At 43.9% G+C, this 17573-nt stretch overlaps 2 protein-coding genes across 9 annotated transcripts in view; one reads left to right on the forward strand and one right to left on the reverse strand.

Annotated features, from left to right (window-relative positions):
• Positions 1-3222: 3222 nt before the first annotated feature.
• MKRN2OS (MKRN2 opposite strand) lies at positions 3223-9857 on the forward strand. The gene is made up of 4 exons (XM_025377791.1): positions 3223-3440; positions 6321-6370; positions 7522-7684; positions 9225-9857. The coding sequence occupies exons 1-4, from the start codon at positions 3223-3225 to the stop codon at positions 9463-9465; spliced, it is 672 nt and encodes a 223-aa protein (XP_025233576.1). The 3' UTR covers positions 9466-9857.
• A 449-nt stretch (positions 9858-10306) lies between these two features.
• TSEN2 (tRNA splicing endonuclease subunit 2) overlaps positions 10307-17573 on the reverse strand; it is a 55114-nt gene continuing 47847 nt past the window's right edge. For 7 of the 8 annotated variants that reach the window (XM_025377329.1, XM_025377327.1, XM_025377324.1 and 4 more), the window contains one exon: positions 16336-16997. In XM_025377329.1, the coding sequence (XP_025233114.1) occupies positions 16938-16997 (60 nt within the window). In that variant the 3' untranslated portion in view covers positions 16336-16937. Of the gene's footprint in view, positions 10769-16335; positions 16998-17573 lie in introns of those variants that run through there. The other variant, XR_003118206.1, reaches the window with a different exon arrangement.

Raw genomic sequence — 17573 nt, forward strand, 5'->3', positions numbered from 1 at the left:
TAAAAAATAAAATGCCTTTAAAAAAATTTTAAAAACTACAATTTGTTTTATGTAGTTTTCTGTGCCTATGTTTTATTTTATAATAAGATTTTTTAAGATAGAGACATGGTAAAAAAAAAAAAAAGGATTGAAGATGCTTGTGTTGAAAAAAAATGCTGGTGTATTTAAAATGTTTATTAAAGCATGGTGTCTCAATCCTTTTTCATGAGATTAACAATACCTCTTGGTGTTGGTGTCAGAAAGATTATATTCTCAATTGAAAGTGGCTTGGGTCACTCAAGCAACCTAACAAACAATACCATGTGGTTTATTTATTTGAGACAGAGTTTCACTCTCTAGCGCAGGCTGGAGTGCAATGGTGCAGTCACAGCTCACTGCAACCTCCACCTCCTGGGTTCAAGCGATTCTCCTGTCTCAGCCTCCTGAGTAGCTGGGACTACAGGCATCCGCCACCATGCCCAGCTAATTTTTGTAACTTTAGTAGAGACGGGGTTTCACCATATTGGTCAGGATGGTCTTGAACTCCTGACCTCAGGTGATCCACCTGCCTCGGCCTCCCAAAGTACTGGGATTACAGGCGTGAGCCACTGCGCCCAGCCATACCATGTGGTTTATATTAATAATGAACAATCTCAGGTCCTTGTCACCTGAGCTGTGTCTAGCTATAACCTCTCTGCCTTCACTGTAACAAGAGAAGGTTGGTTGAAATGATTTCTGAGGTCCTTTCTAGTTCTGTGAGTCTGATGATCATTCTCATGTTGTAACACTGAAGATGCACTTTTTTGCATTTTAGCATACTGTAATTTATTTAAATGTACACTGTCAAATACTTAACTCTCCTGAAGGGCCTTTACCTGCCATGATACCTTCTCTGTGGGTCTCCCCTTTAAGATTGCTTATCTTCGGAACTACAGGCATCAGTTGGGCCTTAGTTAAAGTGTAGTACAACCAAAATGTGGATTCCCATGCAATCTGAAAGAATGAACTAGACCTACATTACTGATATTGTGGAAAAGTTTCCAAGATGAGGCAAAAACACGAATTTCAAAACAGTATACAATATAACAATATTGAGAGTTTTTGTTTTGTTCTGTTTTGTTTTAGAGATAGGGTCTCACTCTGTCACCCAGGCTGGAGTGCAGTGGTGTGATCATGGCTCACTGCAGCCAAGACCCCTTGGGCTCAAGCAATCCTCCCACCTCAGCTTCCCAAGTAGCTGGGACTACAGGTACACACCACCAAATCTGGCTAATTTTTGTATTTTTTGTAGAGATGGAGTCTTGTCATGTTGCCCAGGCTGGTCTTGAAGTCCCCGGGCTCAAGTGCTCCACCTGCCTCAGCCTCCCAAAGTGCTGGGATTATAGGTGTGAGCCACCATACTCAGCCAATATTGAGCTTTTAAAAAACCTAACATACCATTAGTGTTCTCCGGAAAGTAGAATATGGTGGGTGGAAAAATGTTATGTGAGAAAGAAGGGGCATTACTTTTCTTCCGAACATTTTAATGGAATTGCTTAAAATTATTTTATTTATTTATTTATTTAGAGACAGGGTCCCACTTTGCTGCCCAGGCTAGAGCACAGTGGGATGATCTTGGCTCAATGCAGCCTCGAGCCTCAAGCGATCCTCCCATCTCAAGCCACCTGAGTAACTGGGACTACAGGCATACACCACCACACCTAGCTAAAAATTATTTTTAAATTGTACACCCCATCTACCCTGATGTGATTATTGCACATTGTATGCCTGTATCAAAATATCCCATGGAGGCTGGGCGCGGTGGCTCACGCCTGTAATCCCAGCACTTTGGGAGGCTGAGGCAGGAGGATCACCTGAGCTCAGGAGTTTGAGACCAGCCTGGCCAACATGGTGAAACTCCATCTCTATTAAAAGTACAAAAATTAGCTGGGTGTGGTGGCAGACACCTGTAATCCCAGCTACTCAGGAGGCTGAGGCAGGAGAATCACTTGAACCCAGGAGGCAGAGATTGAAGTGAGCCAAGATCACACCACTGCACTCCAGTCTGGGTGACAAGAGTGAGACTCTGTCTCAAAAAAAAAAAAAAAAAAGAAAAAAGAAAAAAAAGAAAAGTCCCATATACCCCTTAAATATATACACCTATTATGTACCCACAAAAACAAAAAATTTAAAAAATTATTTTAAAATTGAAAAATTATATAGTGCTTATAATAAAATGCACAGCTTGATGATTTTTCACAAATGGAATACTCCCATATTATTAACACCCAGATAATGAGTCACAACAGCCCTGGACCCGAGAAACCACCTCTGTCCTCTCCCAGTCAGTATCTCCCTCCTGTAACCACTATGCTTATTTCTAACAGGGCTGCTAACTTTTCAAAAAAATCCCCAGAACATTCTGGATGTTATTTTTTTTACAAGCAAAATTACTTTTACAATATAAAATGTCAAAATAGCCTTAAATTAAGGATTTATTTATGCAACAACAAACGATTTAACCAATTCTGGGAACACAAAAATAAAGGTCAGTCTCCAATTCCAAGAAGCTCACAGACTAATGGGAGAAACAAAACTAAATGATTAAATAACAGTTCTAGGCTGAGTGCAGTGGCTCATGCCTGTAATTCCAGCACTTTGGGAGGCTGAGGCAGGCGGATCACTTGAGGTCAGGAGTTCGAGTCCAGTCTGGCCAACATGGTGAAACCCCCATCTCTACCAAAAAACACAACAATTAGCTGGGTGTAGTGGTGTGCGTCTGTAGTCCCAGCTACTTGGGGAGGCTGAGTGGGGAGAATCACTTGAACCTGGAGGTGGAGGTTGCAGTGAGCCAAGATCGTGCCACTGCACTCCAGCCTGGGTGACAGAGTGAGACCCTGTCTGTAAATAAATAAATAAGAGTTCTGACAGAAATATGAATCCAGCACTGCCACTGCAAGGGAAGACTAGGGGAAGCTGAGAAAGATTTCACAGAAAAGTGAGGCTTTAAAGGATGAATAGGAGCTGGTAGTTATCAGCTACCATAAACAATGGAAATAAACAAATAGAAACTAGCTCTTTAAGAAACAGTCTAGGGGGAGGCCTGGCTACTGGTTAATCCTATCTGGTTTGGCTTCTGAAGCCATCAGTCAGGATGACATCACCACTGATCAGGTTCCTTGGGGCGGTGTGCGTTTGCCAGGTGTATAATGAGGAAAAGGAAGTCTCCGGAAACCTCCCCTGGCATCCCAGGAGGCGAAAGCTATGCACTGCGCAGAGGCTGGGAAGGCTTTAATTAAATTCAACCACTGTGAGAAATACATCTACAGCTTCAGTGTGCCCCAGTGCTGCCCTCTCTGCCAGCAGGACCTGGGCTGGAGGAAGCTGGAGGACGCACCTGTTAGCATCGCTAATCCATTTACTAATGGACATCAAGAAAAATGTTCATTCCACCTCAGACCAACTCAGGGAACATTTCTTAGGTACAGTGTTTTTAAAGTGTTAAATTGCATTGTGCAAACTTTTCCTTCTGTTTTAGTCACTAAAATTTCCTTAATATATAATGTGTGAGGTTTGGTGGACAATTTTTTCAGCTTTGGCCTTAAATCCTGAGATGCAGGCCTACTGGCTTCAAAAAATTGATGGTGTGCATATGTTCCTGCAGTGATAAGTGCAAGAATATATGTGGAATATATGAGGAGTAAACCTGCTCATATGATTTTCAGAGAGAAAAACATTGCTCAGAGGCTAACCGGGAAAATGACCCAGCAGCTAATATCTAAATAATACCTTTACCGCCAGTTAATTTGTAGTTTCAGTGACAAACAGGTACAACATACCAGGCCTGATGAACTGGCACTTACAGACTATTTTGTATGGAGGCAAATTAAATTGAAGACTAGAACTGATCTATTTCCATTGTAGACACCACCTGGCTTTAAGAACAAATTCAGTTTTCTCTTGCTGAGAGTGCTGGTATAAACAAAAAAGATGAATTAGAAAGCAAAAGAAAGGATTATACTTTTTTTTTTTTTTTTTCCTAAGATGGAGTTTCGATCTTGTTGCCCAGGCTGGAATGCTATGGTGTCTCAGTTTACTGCAATCTCCACCTCCTGGGTTCAAGTGATTCTCTCACCTCAGGCTCCCGAGTAGCTGGGACTACAGGCGCTCGCCACCACACCTGGCTAATTTTTGCATTTTTAGTAGAGATGGGTTTCACCATGTTGACCAGGCTGGTCTCAAACTCTTGACCCCAGGTGATCCACCCGCCGCAGCCTCCCAGAGTGCTGAGATTACAGGCATCAGTCACTGTGCCCGGCCAGGTTTATATTTTATTGTACCCGTGGAGTTTACCAATAGGATTAGGATCGGCCCAGAGTAGGCCAGGCTTTAGGAGAGCATGGGTCATAGAATGTTGGTGTATGCCTTAGGAAACATGTTCGGCTCCTGTGTATCATTAGTCTAATGCTCCCTAGAGTTCACCCTCCTAACTTTCCTGTCCCCTCAAGAGTGCTGATTTCGAATAAGAAAACGGGAGTTGACTACTCACCTTCCTGCCTACTAACTTCCTTAATCAATTTCCTTCTGGTCCCTATGAGGATGAAATGAACCAACATATGTAAAAGGTTTTGGTCATCCTGTTAGGTGCTAAACAGACAGCATCCCTGGGCCTTGCTCAGGGAGGCAGCCAATGCAGAGAGGGCACAGCACAGAGAGGGCATTACAGGCTGGGGCATCATAAAGCCCCTGATGCCTATCCTGGTTCTTCTAACCAGCTCCAAGTGTCTCTGGTTCCTTATCTGTAAAACAAAGACTAATTTATTTATTTATTTTTTTGAGACAGGGTCTTCCTCTGTTGCCCAGGGTGGAGTGCAGTGGTGCAATCTTGGATCACTGCCACCTCCGCCTCCTGGGTTCAAGCAATTCTCGTGTCTCAAGTCATCCGAGTAGCTGGGATTACAGGTGCCCTCCACCACACCCAGCTAATTTTTGTATTTTATTTTTTAGTACAGATGAGGTTTCACAATGTTGTCCAGGCTGGTCTTGAACTCCTGGTCTCATATGACTTGCCCACCTCAGCATCCTAAAGTGCTAGGATTACAGGCTTGAGGCACCACGCCTGGACTAATTTTTAATCTTAAAAATTAAATAATTTCAATAAAAATATTGAAGATGATGATCCTGGCACCTATTATTCTGTTTCCTGGGGGCAACTTCACAGCCCTGAACAGCAGGTATAGCTAGAACTGGGTTTGTCTCAAGGAAATGTTTTTGCTGATAAGAGGGAAGTCTATTTGAACTTAACACAAATGGTAAGCACATAGTAGGTTTAGCAACAGGGTATATAAGCCTGTCCCAACCTTCAATTATGATGTTTCACCCACAAGCTCCTTCCCATCCTGTTCTTTTCATGTTCACTTCAGACCCTAACAACAAAGCCTGGTAGAATCAACCTTCAAATCAAATGAAGGTAGATCAACCTTCATTTGATCCTAATCAGAACCGTGAAGCCCAAACTGTTTTGGGGTTTTGTTTTGTTTTTGACAATCAGGGTCTCCCTTTGTCGCTGAGGCTGGAGTGCAGTGGCACAATCATAGCTCACTGAGGCCTTGAATTCCTGGGCTCAAGTGATCCTCCCAACTCAGTCTCCCATGTAGCTGGGACTACAGGCAAGAGTCACCATGCCTCTCCCCCTACTTGTATTTTTGTTTTTGAGACAGTCTTACTCTGTCACCCAGGCTGGAGTGCAGTGGCACAATCTCCGCTTACTGCAACCTCCGCCTCACGAGTTCAAGCAATTCTCATGCCTCAGCCTCCCAAGTAGCTGGGATTACAGGCACATGCCACCAGGCCCAGCTAAGTTTTGTATGTTTAGTAGAAACAGGTTTTCACATGTTGGCTAGGCTGGTCTTGAACTCCTGGCCTCAAGAGATCCTCCCATCTCAGCCTTCCAAAGTGCTGGGATTACAGGCGTGAGCCATTGCACCCAGCTGGCTCTATTTATTTTCTTAGTCTCGCTCTGTCGCCCAGGGTGGAGTGCAGTGGTGCGATCTTGGCTCACTGCAATCTCCACCTCCCGGGTTCAAGCGATTCTTGTGCCTTAGCCTCCTGAGTACCTGGGACACAGGAGCACACTGACATGCCCGGCTAATTTTTGTATTTTCAGTAGAGATGGGGTCTCGCCATGTTGGCCAGGCTGGTCTCAAACTCCCGGCTTCAAGTGATCCGCCCACCTTGGCCTCCCAGTGCTGGAATTATAGGTTTGAGCCACTGTGCTTGGGCTCCTCCTACTTTAAATGCCAGTTCTTCATGCCAAACACATGCAAACCAGAAAAAAAAAAAAAAAACCTTGTTTCTTTCAGGGAGTATGATGGAAGGTCTGATCTTCATGTTGGAATAACTAACACAAATGGTAAGTGCAGTTTTATGGCTTAAAAAACCCCCACTACCCAGTAAAAGGAAAGCAGTATTTGTGGAGATTTGATTATGGCAACATCTAATGAGTGATTCCATTGTTCACTGGGTTCTTCTACTGCACCATGAGGTGGGCATTGCCCCCAAATGAGAAATATTTGACTTTATGGCAAATTATTACTAACAATATGAAATATTTGAAAGCTCTTTAATATTTTCTCAGTGAAGAGCCATACAAATCAGTGTATTTTTTATTGATTTTTAAAATAAGAAGAAATAGATGTCCAGTGAGATTGACTTGCCCAAGACCTCGTATCTTGTGTCCAAACCAGAATTTGGAACCAGGCCCTCTGACTTCCAATCCTATGCTCAGCTGACTACCACTGGGTCCCCACATTCTAGGGACTTCAGGAGTAAAGCAGGATATGGTGGGGCCTGCAGTTTTTTGTTTTTTTTTAAAGGAAAGTGAAGATTAAATAAAACTGTTCCTTTGGCCACCTATAGCTCTGAGGGCAGTGTGTGCAACCCTTCAGCCAGAAGCTTTCTTGTCTGCAGGAAAAGGGCCTGGATGGAGCCACCTGCAGGATATGTAGCCTGGATATGGTGAGGCAGGTGAGGCACCTAGCCAGGCCTCACAGGTGAAGTCTAATAACAGCCTTTCCTTACCCACTGAGGCAAGAGAAAGTGACACTGATTAGAAATCCAGAACGGTTCTGAACTTAGTTACCCACAAGAACAGGCATACTTACCACTCATCTTTAGCAGGTGGACATTTATTCTTGATTTAAGGAGACAAGATTGACCCATTGGTAAATACAGAACTTCAATAAAAATATTGGAGATGATGATCCTGGTACCTATTATTGTCTCTGTTTCCTGGGGGCAACTTCACAGCCCTGAACAGCAGGTAGAGCTAGAACTGGGTTTCTCTCAAGGAAATGATTGCTAGTAACAGGGAAGGCTACATAAACCCCTCCCTGACTCTAGGCAAATCTAAATCTCATTAGGCGGAAGAAAGATTCTAGAACCTCCACCCTGGATTTATATTATGTAAAGTTACCACATGGCTACTGTCATTTTCTGATGTCCCTTTTTCACAGAGGTGTGTCTCTCCTTGAGGCGCCACATGACTTTGGTTTTGATTTGCAGGGGTTGTGTATAACTACAGTGCACATGGTGTCCAGCGAGATGGAGCAGGGTGGGAACAGAGCATAAGCATCCCATTACTGCAGCCCCACATGTATGGAATGATGGAGCAATGGGACAAGTACCTGGAAGACTTCTCCACCTCGGGGACCTGGCTGCCTCACAGGTACACAACTGCAAATGCTGCACCCTCGCTGGCACTCACATGCTATGCAAGTGGGATCCCCGTGTGGCCTCAGCTCACAGAGGACTCCGCAGCATTTAGCTTCACGTTGAGCCGATACAGAGATATTAACATCGCTGACAGAATTTAAACAGGGGTTGAACTACTCTAGATTTTCTGCAGTTGGGTCAGCACACACATATAACAAAATTACAGCGTTTTAAGAGCTGAAAGGACTAGAATCTGTATTCAGTTATTTCAGTTGTGTGACAAGGTATTTTTACACATATATAGCAAGTCACGATATATTTCTTTAAAACAAAAATTAAAAAAAACAATATTCAGGCTGGGTACGGTGGCTGTCACCTGTATTCCTAGCACTTTGGGAGACTGAGGCAGGTGGATCACCTGAGGTCAGAAGTTCGAGACCAGCCTGGACAACATGGTAAAACCCCGTCTCTATTAAAAATACAAAAATTAGCCAGGCGTGGTGGCGGACGTCTGCGGTCCCTACTTGGGAGGCTTGGGCAGGAGAATCACTTGAACCCAGGAGGCGGAGGTTGCAGTGAGCTGAGATCACGCCACTGCACTCCAGCCTGGGCAACAGAGTGAGACTCCGTCTCAAAAAAAGAAAAACAAAACAGAACAAAAAAAAAAAAAAGTTCAAAATGTAAAAGCTTCTTTTTTGTAATTTTAGCAATTTCAAGTTAATTTCTCACTCTCAACATTTTATAAGATGTATAGCATATTTGTGGATTTATTTTGAGGTTTCCCTTGAAATAAGTTTGGATACTACGGAATATCATAAAATTCATATGGAATTCCATCTCTGAAATCTAGAAGTTCAATGAGTTCCCCAAATTGGTAGTTAACTTGCAACTGAGTAACCACTCTGAACATCTGGGTGAATCTATGCCAATCTGCAGCAAGCAGATGCCCAGAGACCAACCATCCCCCAGAATTACATGAAGCCCAAAACAATCTGGGCTTCATGATTCTGATTAGCATCAAATGAAGGTTCTGCCAGGCTTTGTAGTTAGGGTCTGAAGTGAACATGAAAAGAATAGGATGGGAAGGAGCTTGTAGGTGAAACATTATAATTGAAGCTTGGGACAGGCTTATATACCCTATTGCTAAACCTCCTATGCACCCAGGCTGGAGTACAGTGGTACGATCTTGGCTTACTGCAACCTCTGCCTCCTGGGTTCAAACAATTTTCCTGCCTCAGCCTCCTAACTAGCTAGGACCACAGTCGTGCACCACCATGCCCAGCTAACTTTTGTATTTTTTGTAGAGACAGGGTTTCACCTTGCTGGCCAGGCCAGTTTCAAACTCCTGACCTCAAGTGATCCTCCCACTTTGGCCTCCCAAAGTGCTGGGATTACAGGTGTGAGCCACTGCACCTGGCCTGAAGTGCACATCTTGAAGCTTCTTAACCACATGAACCAGCAGAGGCCTTGCTTGCTGAGGCACCTGATGGGTAGCTTCACGGCCTGTTCCTGAGCAGCCTTTTCTTCTCAACACCCTTGTTCTCTTCCGTAAGGTATGAAGACGACCACCACAACTGCTACACTTACACACTCACGTTCATTAACTGCGTTCTGATGGCAGAAGGTAGACAGCAACTGGACAAGAGTGAATTTACGGAGAAGTACGTAGTCCCACGGACAAGGCTGGCATCCAAGTTCATCACACTCTACCGGGCGATACGGGAGCATGGCTTCTATGTCACTGACTGTCCCCAGCACGAGGCACAACCCCCTGAAGGTGGTGGTTTGTGCTGAGAGCTATGTTAAGTGCAGCCTGGGCATTGGGGGTAAGGTGGTTGCTACCTTTAATCAGTACTATGGATTTCTAAATGCATTTAACTGTGGTTAATAAAAACGTGTATGGGCCAGGTGTGGTGACTCACACCTGTAATCCCAGCACTTTGAGAGGCTGAGGCGGGTGGGTCACCCGAGGTCGGGAGTTCGAGACCAGTGTGACCAACATGGAGAAACCCCGTCTCTGCTAAAAATATAAAATTAGCCGGACATGGTGGCACATGCCTATAATCTCTGCTACTAGGGAGGCTGAAGCAGGAGAATCGCTTGAACCTGGGAGGTGAAGGTTGCGATGGGTTAAGATCATGCCATTGCACTCCAGTCTGGCAAGAGTGAAACTCCATCTCAAAAAATAAATAAATAAAAAATAAAAACGTGTATGGCTTCCCTTCAAGCATATGTCAGCTTACGTCGTAAGACTTTATAAAATAAAAATTGCCCCAGATGTTAAAAATTATATGTATTAAAACAAAATTATTATTATTATTTTTTGAGACGGAGTCTTGCTCTGTCACCCAGGCTGGAGTGCTGTGGCCGGATCTCAGCTCACTGCAAGCTCCTCCTCTCGGGTTCACGCCATTCTCCTGCCTCAGCCTCCCGAGTAGCTGGGACTACAGGCACCCGCCACTTCGCCTGGCTAGTTTTTTGTATTTTTTAGTAGAGACGGGGTTTCACCGTGTTAGCCAGGATGGTCTCGATCTCCTGACCTCATGATCCGCCCGTCTCAGCCTCCCAAAGTGCTGGGATAACAAAATTATTTTCTTATCAATGAGGTTTTTAAACTAAGAATCCATTTACAGCATAAAGTGGCAGCACATTTTATTCACAGAGCAATGAAAATTATTCCTATAAATGAATGTGAGCTGAACAAATTCACCTTCCAATGTGCATGCAGAAAGTGGGGATGTGAAGACAGCAAGGTGGGTGAAACACAAGTTATGAGGTAATGAGTACTTTCCCCTCGTGGTTTTTAGTTTAAAAGCACATGCTAAGGGCCGGGTGCAGTGGCTCATGTCTGTACTCTCAGCACTTTGGGAGGCTGAGGCGGGCAGATCACGAGGTCAGGAGTTTGAGACTAGCCTGGCCAACATGGTGAAACCCTGTCTCTACTGAAAATACAAAAATTAGCTGGGCGTGGTGGTGAGTGCCTGTAATCCCAGCTACTCGGGAGGTTGAGGCACGAGAATCGCTTAAACCCAGGAGGCAGAGGTTGCAGTGAGCCAAGATTGCAGCACGGGACTCCAGCCTGGACGACAGAACAAAACTACATCTCAAGAAAAAAGAAAAAAAAAAAAAAGCCCATGGTAGGCTCATGATAGTGAACAACAGTAAAACAAAACCAAAACCCCTCAGAATCTAAATCAGGAAATGGTCACCCCTTTTAAATGAGCTCTTCTGAGTCTATTTGCACAAACGAGCCCAGCGACGCCTCAAATCAGTAAAATTCCAGCCTGTGTCCATTTCATTTTGCCTGACCCAACACATGGAGGTTCGGGGGTTGGGTTTGTGCCACAAAGCACTTCCTCTGCCCACTAAAAAGGCAGAGTTCAGAAAGGACAGGAAGACAGGGCTATCTTCTTTCTCTGATACCTTCACAGGAGGACGCTGGGGAAACTGGGATGAGAAACTAAAGAAATGAGGTGACTTTTAACAAGTATGTTGGAGTTTGTGTACTGAAATTATCACTGAACTTCAAAAGGCCAACAGGCAAAACATTCCCGAATTCCTCTTTGGAAACTTCTTCCAGAACTCGGTTGTTTTTGACCAAATGTGATGTACTACTTCACTTAATCCCCAGTCTTGGTACCAACTGATGTCTAATTTCCAAAAATCAAACCCATCTTAAAGGTACCAATAACTGCCTCGTGTTAAAATAACTTAGGGAAAAGCCATTATACCAAGATGGATCCAACACCCAGTTCCATATTAAACTAAACAAAACTTAAGCTCAGCCAATCCTAAATGGCCAACTGAACATTAGTTACACAATCAGATACTTGCCACTGGGATAACCTAAATAAGACAACTGCTTAAACTTTAACCAACCAACTTCTCTCCTGTGCCTCCTCACACACCCTCTAAAAGCCTCCCTTCACACCCTTCCTCAGGAGCCCGAACCACCTCGGTTTTGGTGCGGCTTGATTCACGAATGGCTGTCTGCTCAAATAAACTTAAACGTGCTTTATCCTTTAACATTAGTAATAAAGATATTCAGAAAACTTGCTACAGATCCTTAAAGCTTGTTTCCAAAGAGGCATTTAGTCCATGTTTCAGCACAGTTAACTTCAGTGGGAAAGAATGCACGGCAAAGCAACATTTGCATTTACAAGCTCAGGTACTTTCCTTCAAATACAAAACTGCCCACCCAGAATTTGATACCATTTTAAGCAGAACTGTGACATGGTGTTCAAGAAGTCAACAAAACCCCAGAGGGTAAAGATGAAAGAATTCCAATCTGCCCTCATTTCTTCACATTTTATACTAGGATTCAGCTTCTCTAGTCTAATTCTTTACTCATTATTAGTAGTAACAGCAGCTGCAGTTAATGAGTATTCATAAAGGACTCCACACCAGAAGAAACACTTATTCTTCCTTGTAGGTGGGTCCTAACATTATGCTTCTTTTATAGATGAAAAGGGAAATTGAGGAAATGACTTGTCCAAAGCCACACAGTGGCAAAACTGGGGTTCAAACCAGGGTTCGACCACAAAAGCTGCGCCTGTAACCCCTGGGCCACACTGCAGTGGTCAAGAGGACAACCCCAGCAAATGGAAAGGGACCAGCTGTACCTAGTACGTGCAGAAACTGGGTCAATACTTCGCCATTAGAGAAGAAAAAGGAGAAAATCAGGATTTGCTTTTATCAACATTCAAACACAGAAAGGTGGTAAACAATGAAAGTCAGCTAAAATAATTAAGAAATGCCTATTTCATGCTAATTTCCCTTAGGGGCTGCAGCTCTTTTCATTTATTTTCTTGGAGACAGGGTCTTTCTCTGTTGCCCAGGCTGGAGTCCGGAGGCACAATCACGGTTCACTGCAGCCTCAACCTCCTGGGCTCAGGCAATTTCCCCACCTCAGCCTTCCCAGTGGCTGGGACTACAGGTGCATGCTACCACGCCCAGGTAATTTAAAAAATTATTTGTAAAGACAGGGTCTCATTATGTTGCCCAGGCTGTTCTCAAGTGATCCTCCCACTTAAGCCTCCCAAAGTGCTGAGATTCTCACCCCTTAATTTTCAAGAAAAGCTTTAGATGGTCCCCATTCTGTATTTTAGGGGGTGCTCTCCAATCTGGAGGTGACATTGGCAAAAGCTGGCCTCATATTTCTTCTCTCGCGCTTCAGCAGGCTACGAGTTCCTTTTTTTTTTTGAGATGGAGTTTTGCTCTTGTTGCCCAGGCTGTAGTCAGTGGTGTGATCTCGGCTTACTGCAACCTCCACCTCCCGGGTTCAAGCGATTCTTCCTGAGTTGCTGTGATCACAGGCGCCCGCCACCACATCTGGCTAATTTTTTGTATTTTTAGTAGAGACGGCGCTTCACCATGGTGGCCATGCTGGCTTTTGAACTCCTGGCCTCAAGCAATCCACCTGTCTCGGCCTCCCAAAGTGCTAGGATTACAGGCATGAGCCACCGCGCCTGGCCCCCTCCTCTTAATAAGACCACATACCAATCTATAAAAAATTAGGTTTTGCCCCTAATAAAGGAAATCAGTTACTGATTTACACCAACAGATGGCAATGTTGCTCAGTCCGTAGAATTATGAACTGAGACTCCTTCGATCAAGTTTCCTTTATCACATCAGCTAAATGCTAACTGAAGCAGCAGGGAGACTCAGCACTGGCAGTAACTCTGTTCCCCAGATGACATCCCAAGTTTCTTCCCAGCACCTCCCGAGATGTGCTTCTTCACTCCACTGTTCAGCACTCCCCAGAGCACACATCTGGGACTTGATCAGTGTTCATGGGATGACCACCGGGATCCTTTTCACAGTAAGTGCTGAAGTGTTTCCTGTCTGAAAGACTAAAATGATCTATACGAAGGTAATTCTCCAAAGCCTCTACAGCATGCATGAATTACTCCTAGAACCAGGAAAACCTACCAGCCACTATTAAAACAAAAAACAAAAAGCAAAATTTAAAAAAACCTCCCAATGGCTGCATCTAGCCCCCTGTGTACAGCAGGTGCTTACTGCAGTATTGCCTCTCCTCCCAGTCTCCTCAGCTGTCTTTACTACTTTACCTCCAACTATTTTTCCATCACCTCCTTCCCCTCCACTGTCTCACCTACCAAGGCATAAAATAGGCTTTTCACTTCCTAGTGAAAATAAGAATGGCAATGCTTAACTTTGTCTGAAAGGGGAAAAGTACACCTATTGTGTGCCAGACCCTTTTGTATGTCATCTCATTTCATTTAGTCTGCAAAGCAAACTCAGGAGGTGGTAATTATCCTCATTTTACTGTTGAGGAAACCAAGGCTCAGAGTGATCAAGCAACATTCCTTTAGGTTACCACTGTTTTCCCAGTGGCGATTTGAAATGTGGACTCAAGTTTTCTGATTCTACTTTAGCAGAATGTGCCATTTAAAAGTTAGGAAAATCCCAGCACTTTGGGAGGCCAAGGCAGGCAGATCACCTGAGGTCAGGAGTTCCAGACCAGTCTGGCCAACATGGTGAAACCCTGTCTCTACTAAAAATACAAAAAGTAGCCGGACAGGGTGGCGGGCACCTGTAATTCCAGCTACTCGGGAGGCTGAGGCAGGAGAATCTCTTGAACTTGGGAGGTGGAGGTTGCAGTGAGCCAAGATCTCACCACTGCACTCTAGCCTGGGCAACAAGAGCAAAACTCTGTCTCACATACACACAAAAAAAGTTAGGAAGAACATTTGCCTTTGAAATACTGTTTATGAAAATATAAAGACTCTAAAAATTTTAAATGACAGAAACTTTTCACTTAAAAGAGATCATACTTGCAATAAAAATATTGCCTCCTAGTTTAACCATTTTACAAATATGATTTTTACATCATGTAAAAAGCATCCCTATATTTCACAAAATTAGAGAGACTCAAATTTTCCAGTTTTAAGATCAACTTTAGAAATGGGCCTCGGTTATAGTGTTAGGGGAGTTAATATTCATGGGATGATTATTCAAGTTTGTAATGAGATTTTAAAAATTCAGTTCAGTTAGTAAAATTGTACATGGGAGGTGGGTGGTGGGAGGAGAGAAAATTTCTTTCTTTTTAATCCAAGTGCTTCTCCACAAGGGTGAAAATAAGAACCACATTCAAGTTAATAGAATTTTTTTTTTCTTAAAAAATTATCAATTTAAAGTTATCAATAAGTAACAATGAAACTTCAGGTTTTTTTTTTTTGGATGGAGTCTCACTCTGTCCCCCAGGCTAGAGTGCAGTGGCGTGATCTGGGCTCACTGCAACCTCCACCTCCTAGGTTCAAGTGATTCTCCTGCCTCAGCCTCCTAAGAAGCTGGGATTACAGGCGCCACCACCACGCCCAGCTAATTTTTTTTTTTTTTTTTGTATTTTTAATAGAGACAGGGTTTCACCATGTTGGCCAGGCTGATCTCGAACTCCTGACCTGAAGTGATCCACCTACCCTGGCCTCCCAAAGCGCTGGGATTACAGTGCTTTTTGAGCTCTCCTTTACCCACACAACCACATGATTAGGTAAACATTAGCCACATGCTAGAAATAAGAAAACTGAAGTTATCAAGGCAAGTAAATTGCTCAGGGCACACTACCACAGGGAAGCAGAGCTGAGATTTGAAGCGTTCCTTTCTAGAAGGTTCATTTCACTACCCAGTTTTCAGAATTCTCTCTGGGGAATTAAAAGCCAAGCACCACACACTGCACCAAGGTTCTTACCCTTAGATCCATAGGTGGTCATCATGGAATCTTTCTGATGCTGTTTTCGAAATCACAGGCACAACCAGTAAGTAAGGGGGCCTCAGGCTGCACCCCATCCCTGAGGTAGAGGACTGTGTGGGAGCACAAAGCTGGCCCTGCCTGATATGGTGGGTGGCCTTCCTTGTTCACCACCACCACCACCACCAGACAACAGGGTTCTATTTCTGACTGCATGTAATTTTTAGGATAGTGCCATTTCAGCTGAGACACTGATCTCAGGTCCAGTCCTCCGTGTGCATGACTGGTAGTGATGCACACCTGCCAACATCTCTGAGCCTCAAACACCCCTCTGTGGGTCCCTCCTCCTGAATTCACAAGGCTGCTGCAGGGATAAATACACAGGCATCTGCCCCATCTCAACTCCCACTCTCCAAATGTTTGCTATTATGGTTTGCCAATTTGGATAGCCAATACCCCATACAACAAACATGTAAGGGCTTGCAGCAAAATCATTCAAGTAGTGTCTGGACCAGTTAAGAGAATATAGCTCAGGCTACTACCTTAGCTGGTCACCCTCTACCACCAAAGAGCAAGTATTTCCCCTTCCCATTCCCCCCTCCTCCTTTTTTTTTTTTTTTTTTTTTTTGCGACAGGGTCTTGCTCTATCGCTCAGGCTGGAGTGCAGTGGCATGATCTCCGCTCACTGCGACCTCTGCCTCCTGGGCTCAAACGATCCTCCCACCTTAGCCTCTTGAGTAGCTGGGATTACAGGCATGTGCTACGATGCTTGGCTAATTTTTATTAGTAGAGAGGTTTCACCATGTTGCTCAGGCTGGTCTCAAACTCCTGGGCTCAAGCGATCCATGGGCCTTGGCCTCCCAAGTGCTGGGATAATAGGTATGGGCCACCATGCCCAGCCACCCATCTCCCTTCTCTTGCCACCAAATGCCCTTAGGTAACTTAAGTCTTCATGACTTTCTCACCAATTACAAAAAGGCTTTATTATATTTTGCTAAATGTTAATTGCTTTCATTATGTCTCCAAACATTATTTCACCACTCATTTTTATAACAAGTTCAGTGAAGATATGCTTATATAATATTGTACAATATTGTTGTGTTCTGTAACACTCTTTTGGGAACAGCTTAGATGTAGGTAACAAGAGATGCCTGTGTATGAAAGTGCTTCATAAACTGTACTGTATAAATGTAAACTACTACCATTTTCAGGTAAAATCAGAGAATAAATGTCTCTGTTGTTGGAAGTGTCCTCTCAGGACTCATCTAGTCCAACCTCCGCAGTGACTGGATGAGGGCACAGACTGAGGCCAGAGGCACGAGGCTCGGGATTGGAGAGTTAGAGGCCAACGCAAGGACAGAATCTGCATTCCTAGCACAGGGATCTTTCTCCTCCCCTGTGTAATTTATCTTTAAAAACACTGATACTTTTCTGGTGCTGGGAGCACCATGTCCTTTAAAATTTATAAATTAATGGATGATTACAACAAAAATAACTTTTTACCTAACCCTCAATAAATAGTTGTTGGTGAAATTAGAAATTTGAGGTTGAATTGTTAAAGATCGTCTTGGTCACTCCTCTCTCGTGAAGAAACCCATCGACTCAGAATCACCTCCTGAAACCAATAAAAAAAAAAGACCATTTCTTAAAACAGAAATGTAAGACCATTCCGGGTAGCTGACACCACAGCTACATTTCACAAAGAGCTGTCTATATAATGATACTGTTCCCATCTTTAAAACAGAAACATCTGGAGAAAATGAATGGAACAACATAAACCTTACAAGCATATAGTATCTACTTTCACCAGGCAAAGATTTTAAAGCTAAGCTTGCCTCTGCTGTGGTATTCTACCAGCACATTTCAGGAACAGGTGGGCTGGATGAAAGCTAGGATTTTACATTAGCGCTAGGTCTGTGATGGCATTGCTGTTACTGGGCCAGCTACTGAGAAGGGAGAAATGAGGCTGATGAGCATTTTATGAAAAATTAGCCTAGTGGAGATAAGTGGGACCAACTGAAGGCAGGAGGTGCTGGGGCCCTGGAGACCACAGGTCTGCAGGGGGCAGGGTGGTGTGAAAAGAAGAAAGGGCGATAAGTACAAGAGAGGGTGACAACAATGACATACTGGATGTGGGGAGGAGCCAATAGCAACATTAAGGCTCTACACAGAGGGAGGGAGTGCAGAAACA

The sequence above is a fragment of the Theropithecus gelada genome, chromosome 2, assembly GCF_003255815.1.
Source record: "Theropithecus gelada isolate Dixy chromosome 2, Tgel_1.0, whole genome shotgun sequence".
NCBI lineage: Eukaryota > Metazoa > Chordata > Mammalia > Primates > Cercopithecidae > Theropithecus > Theropithecus gelada.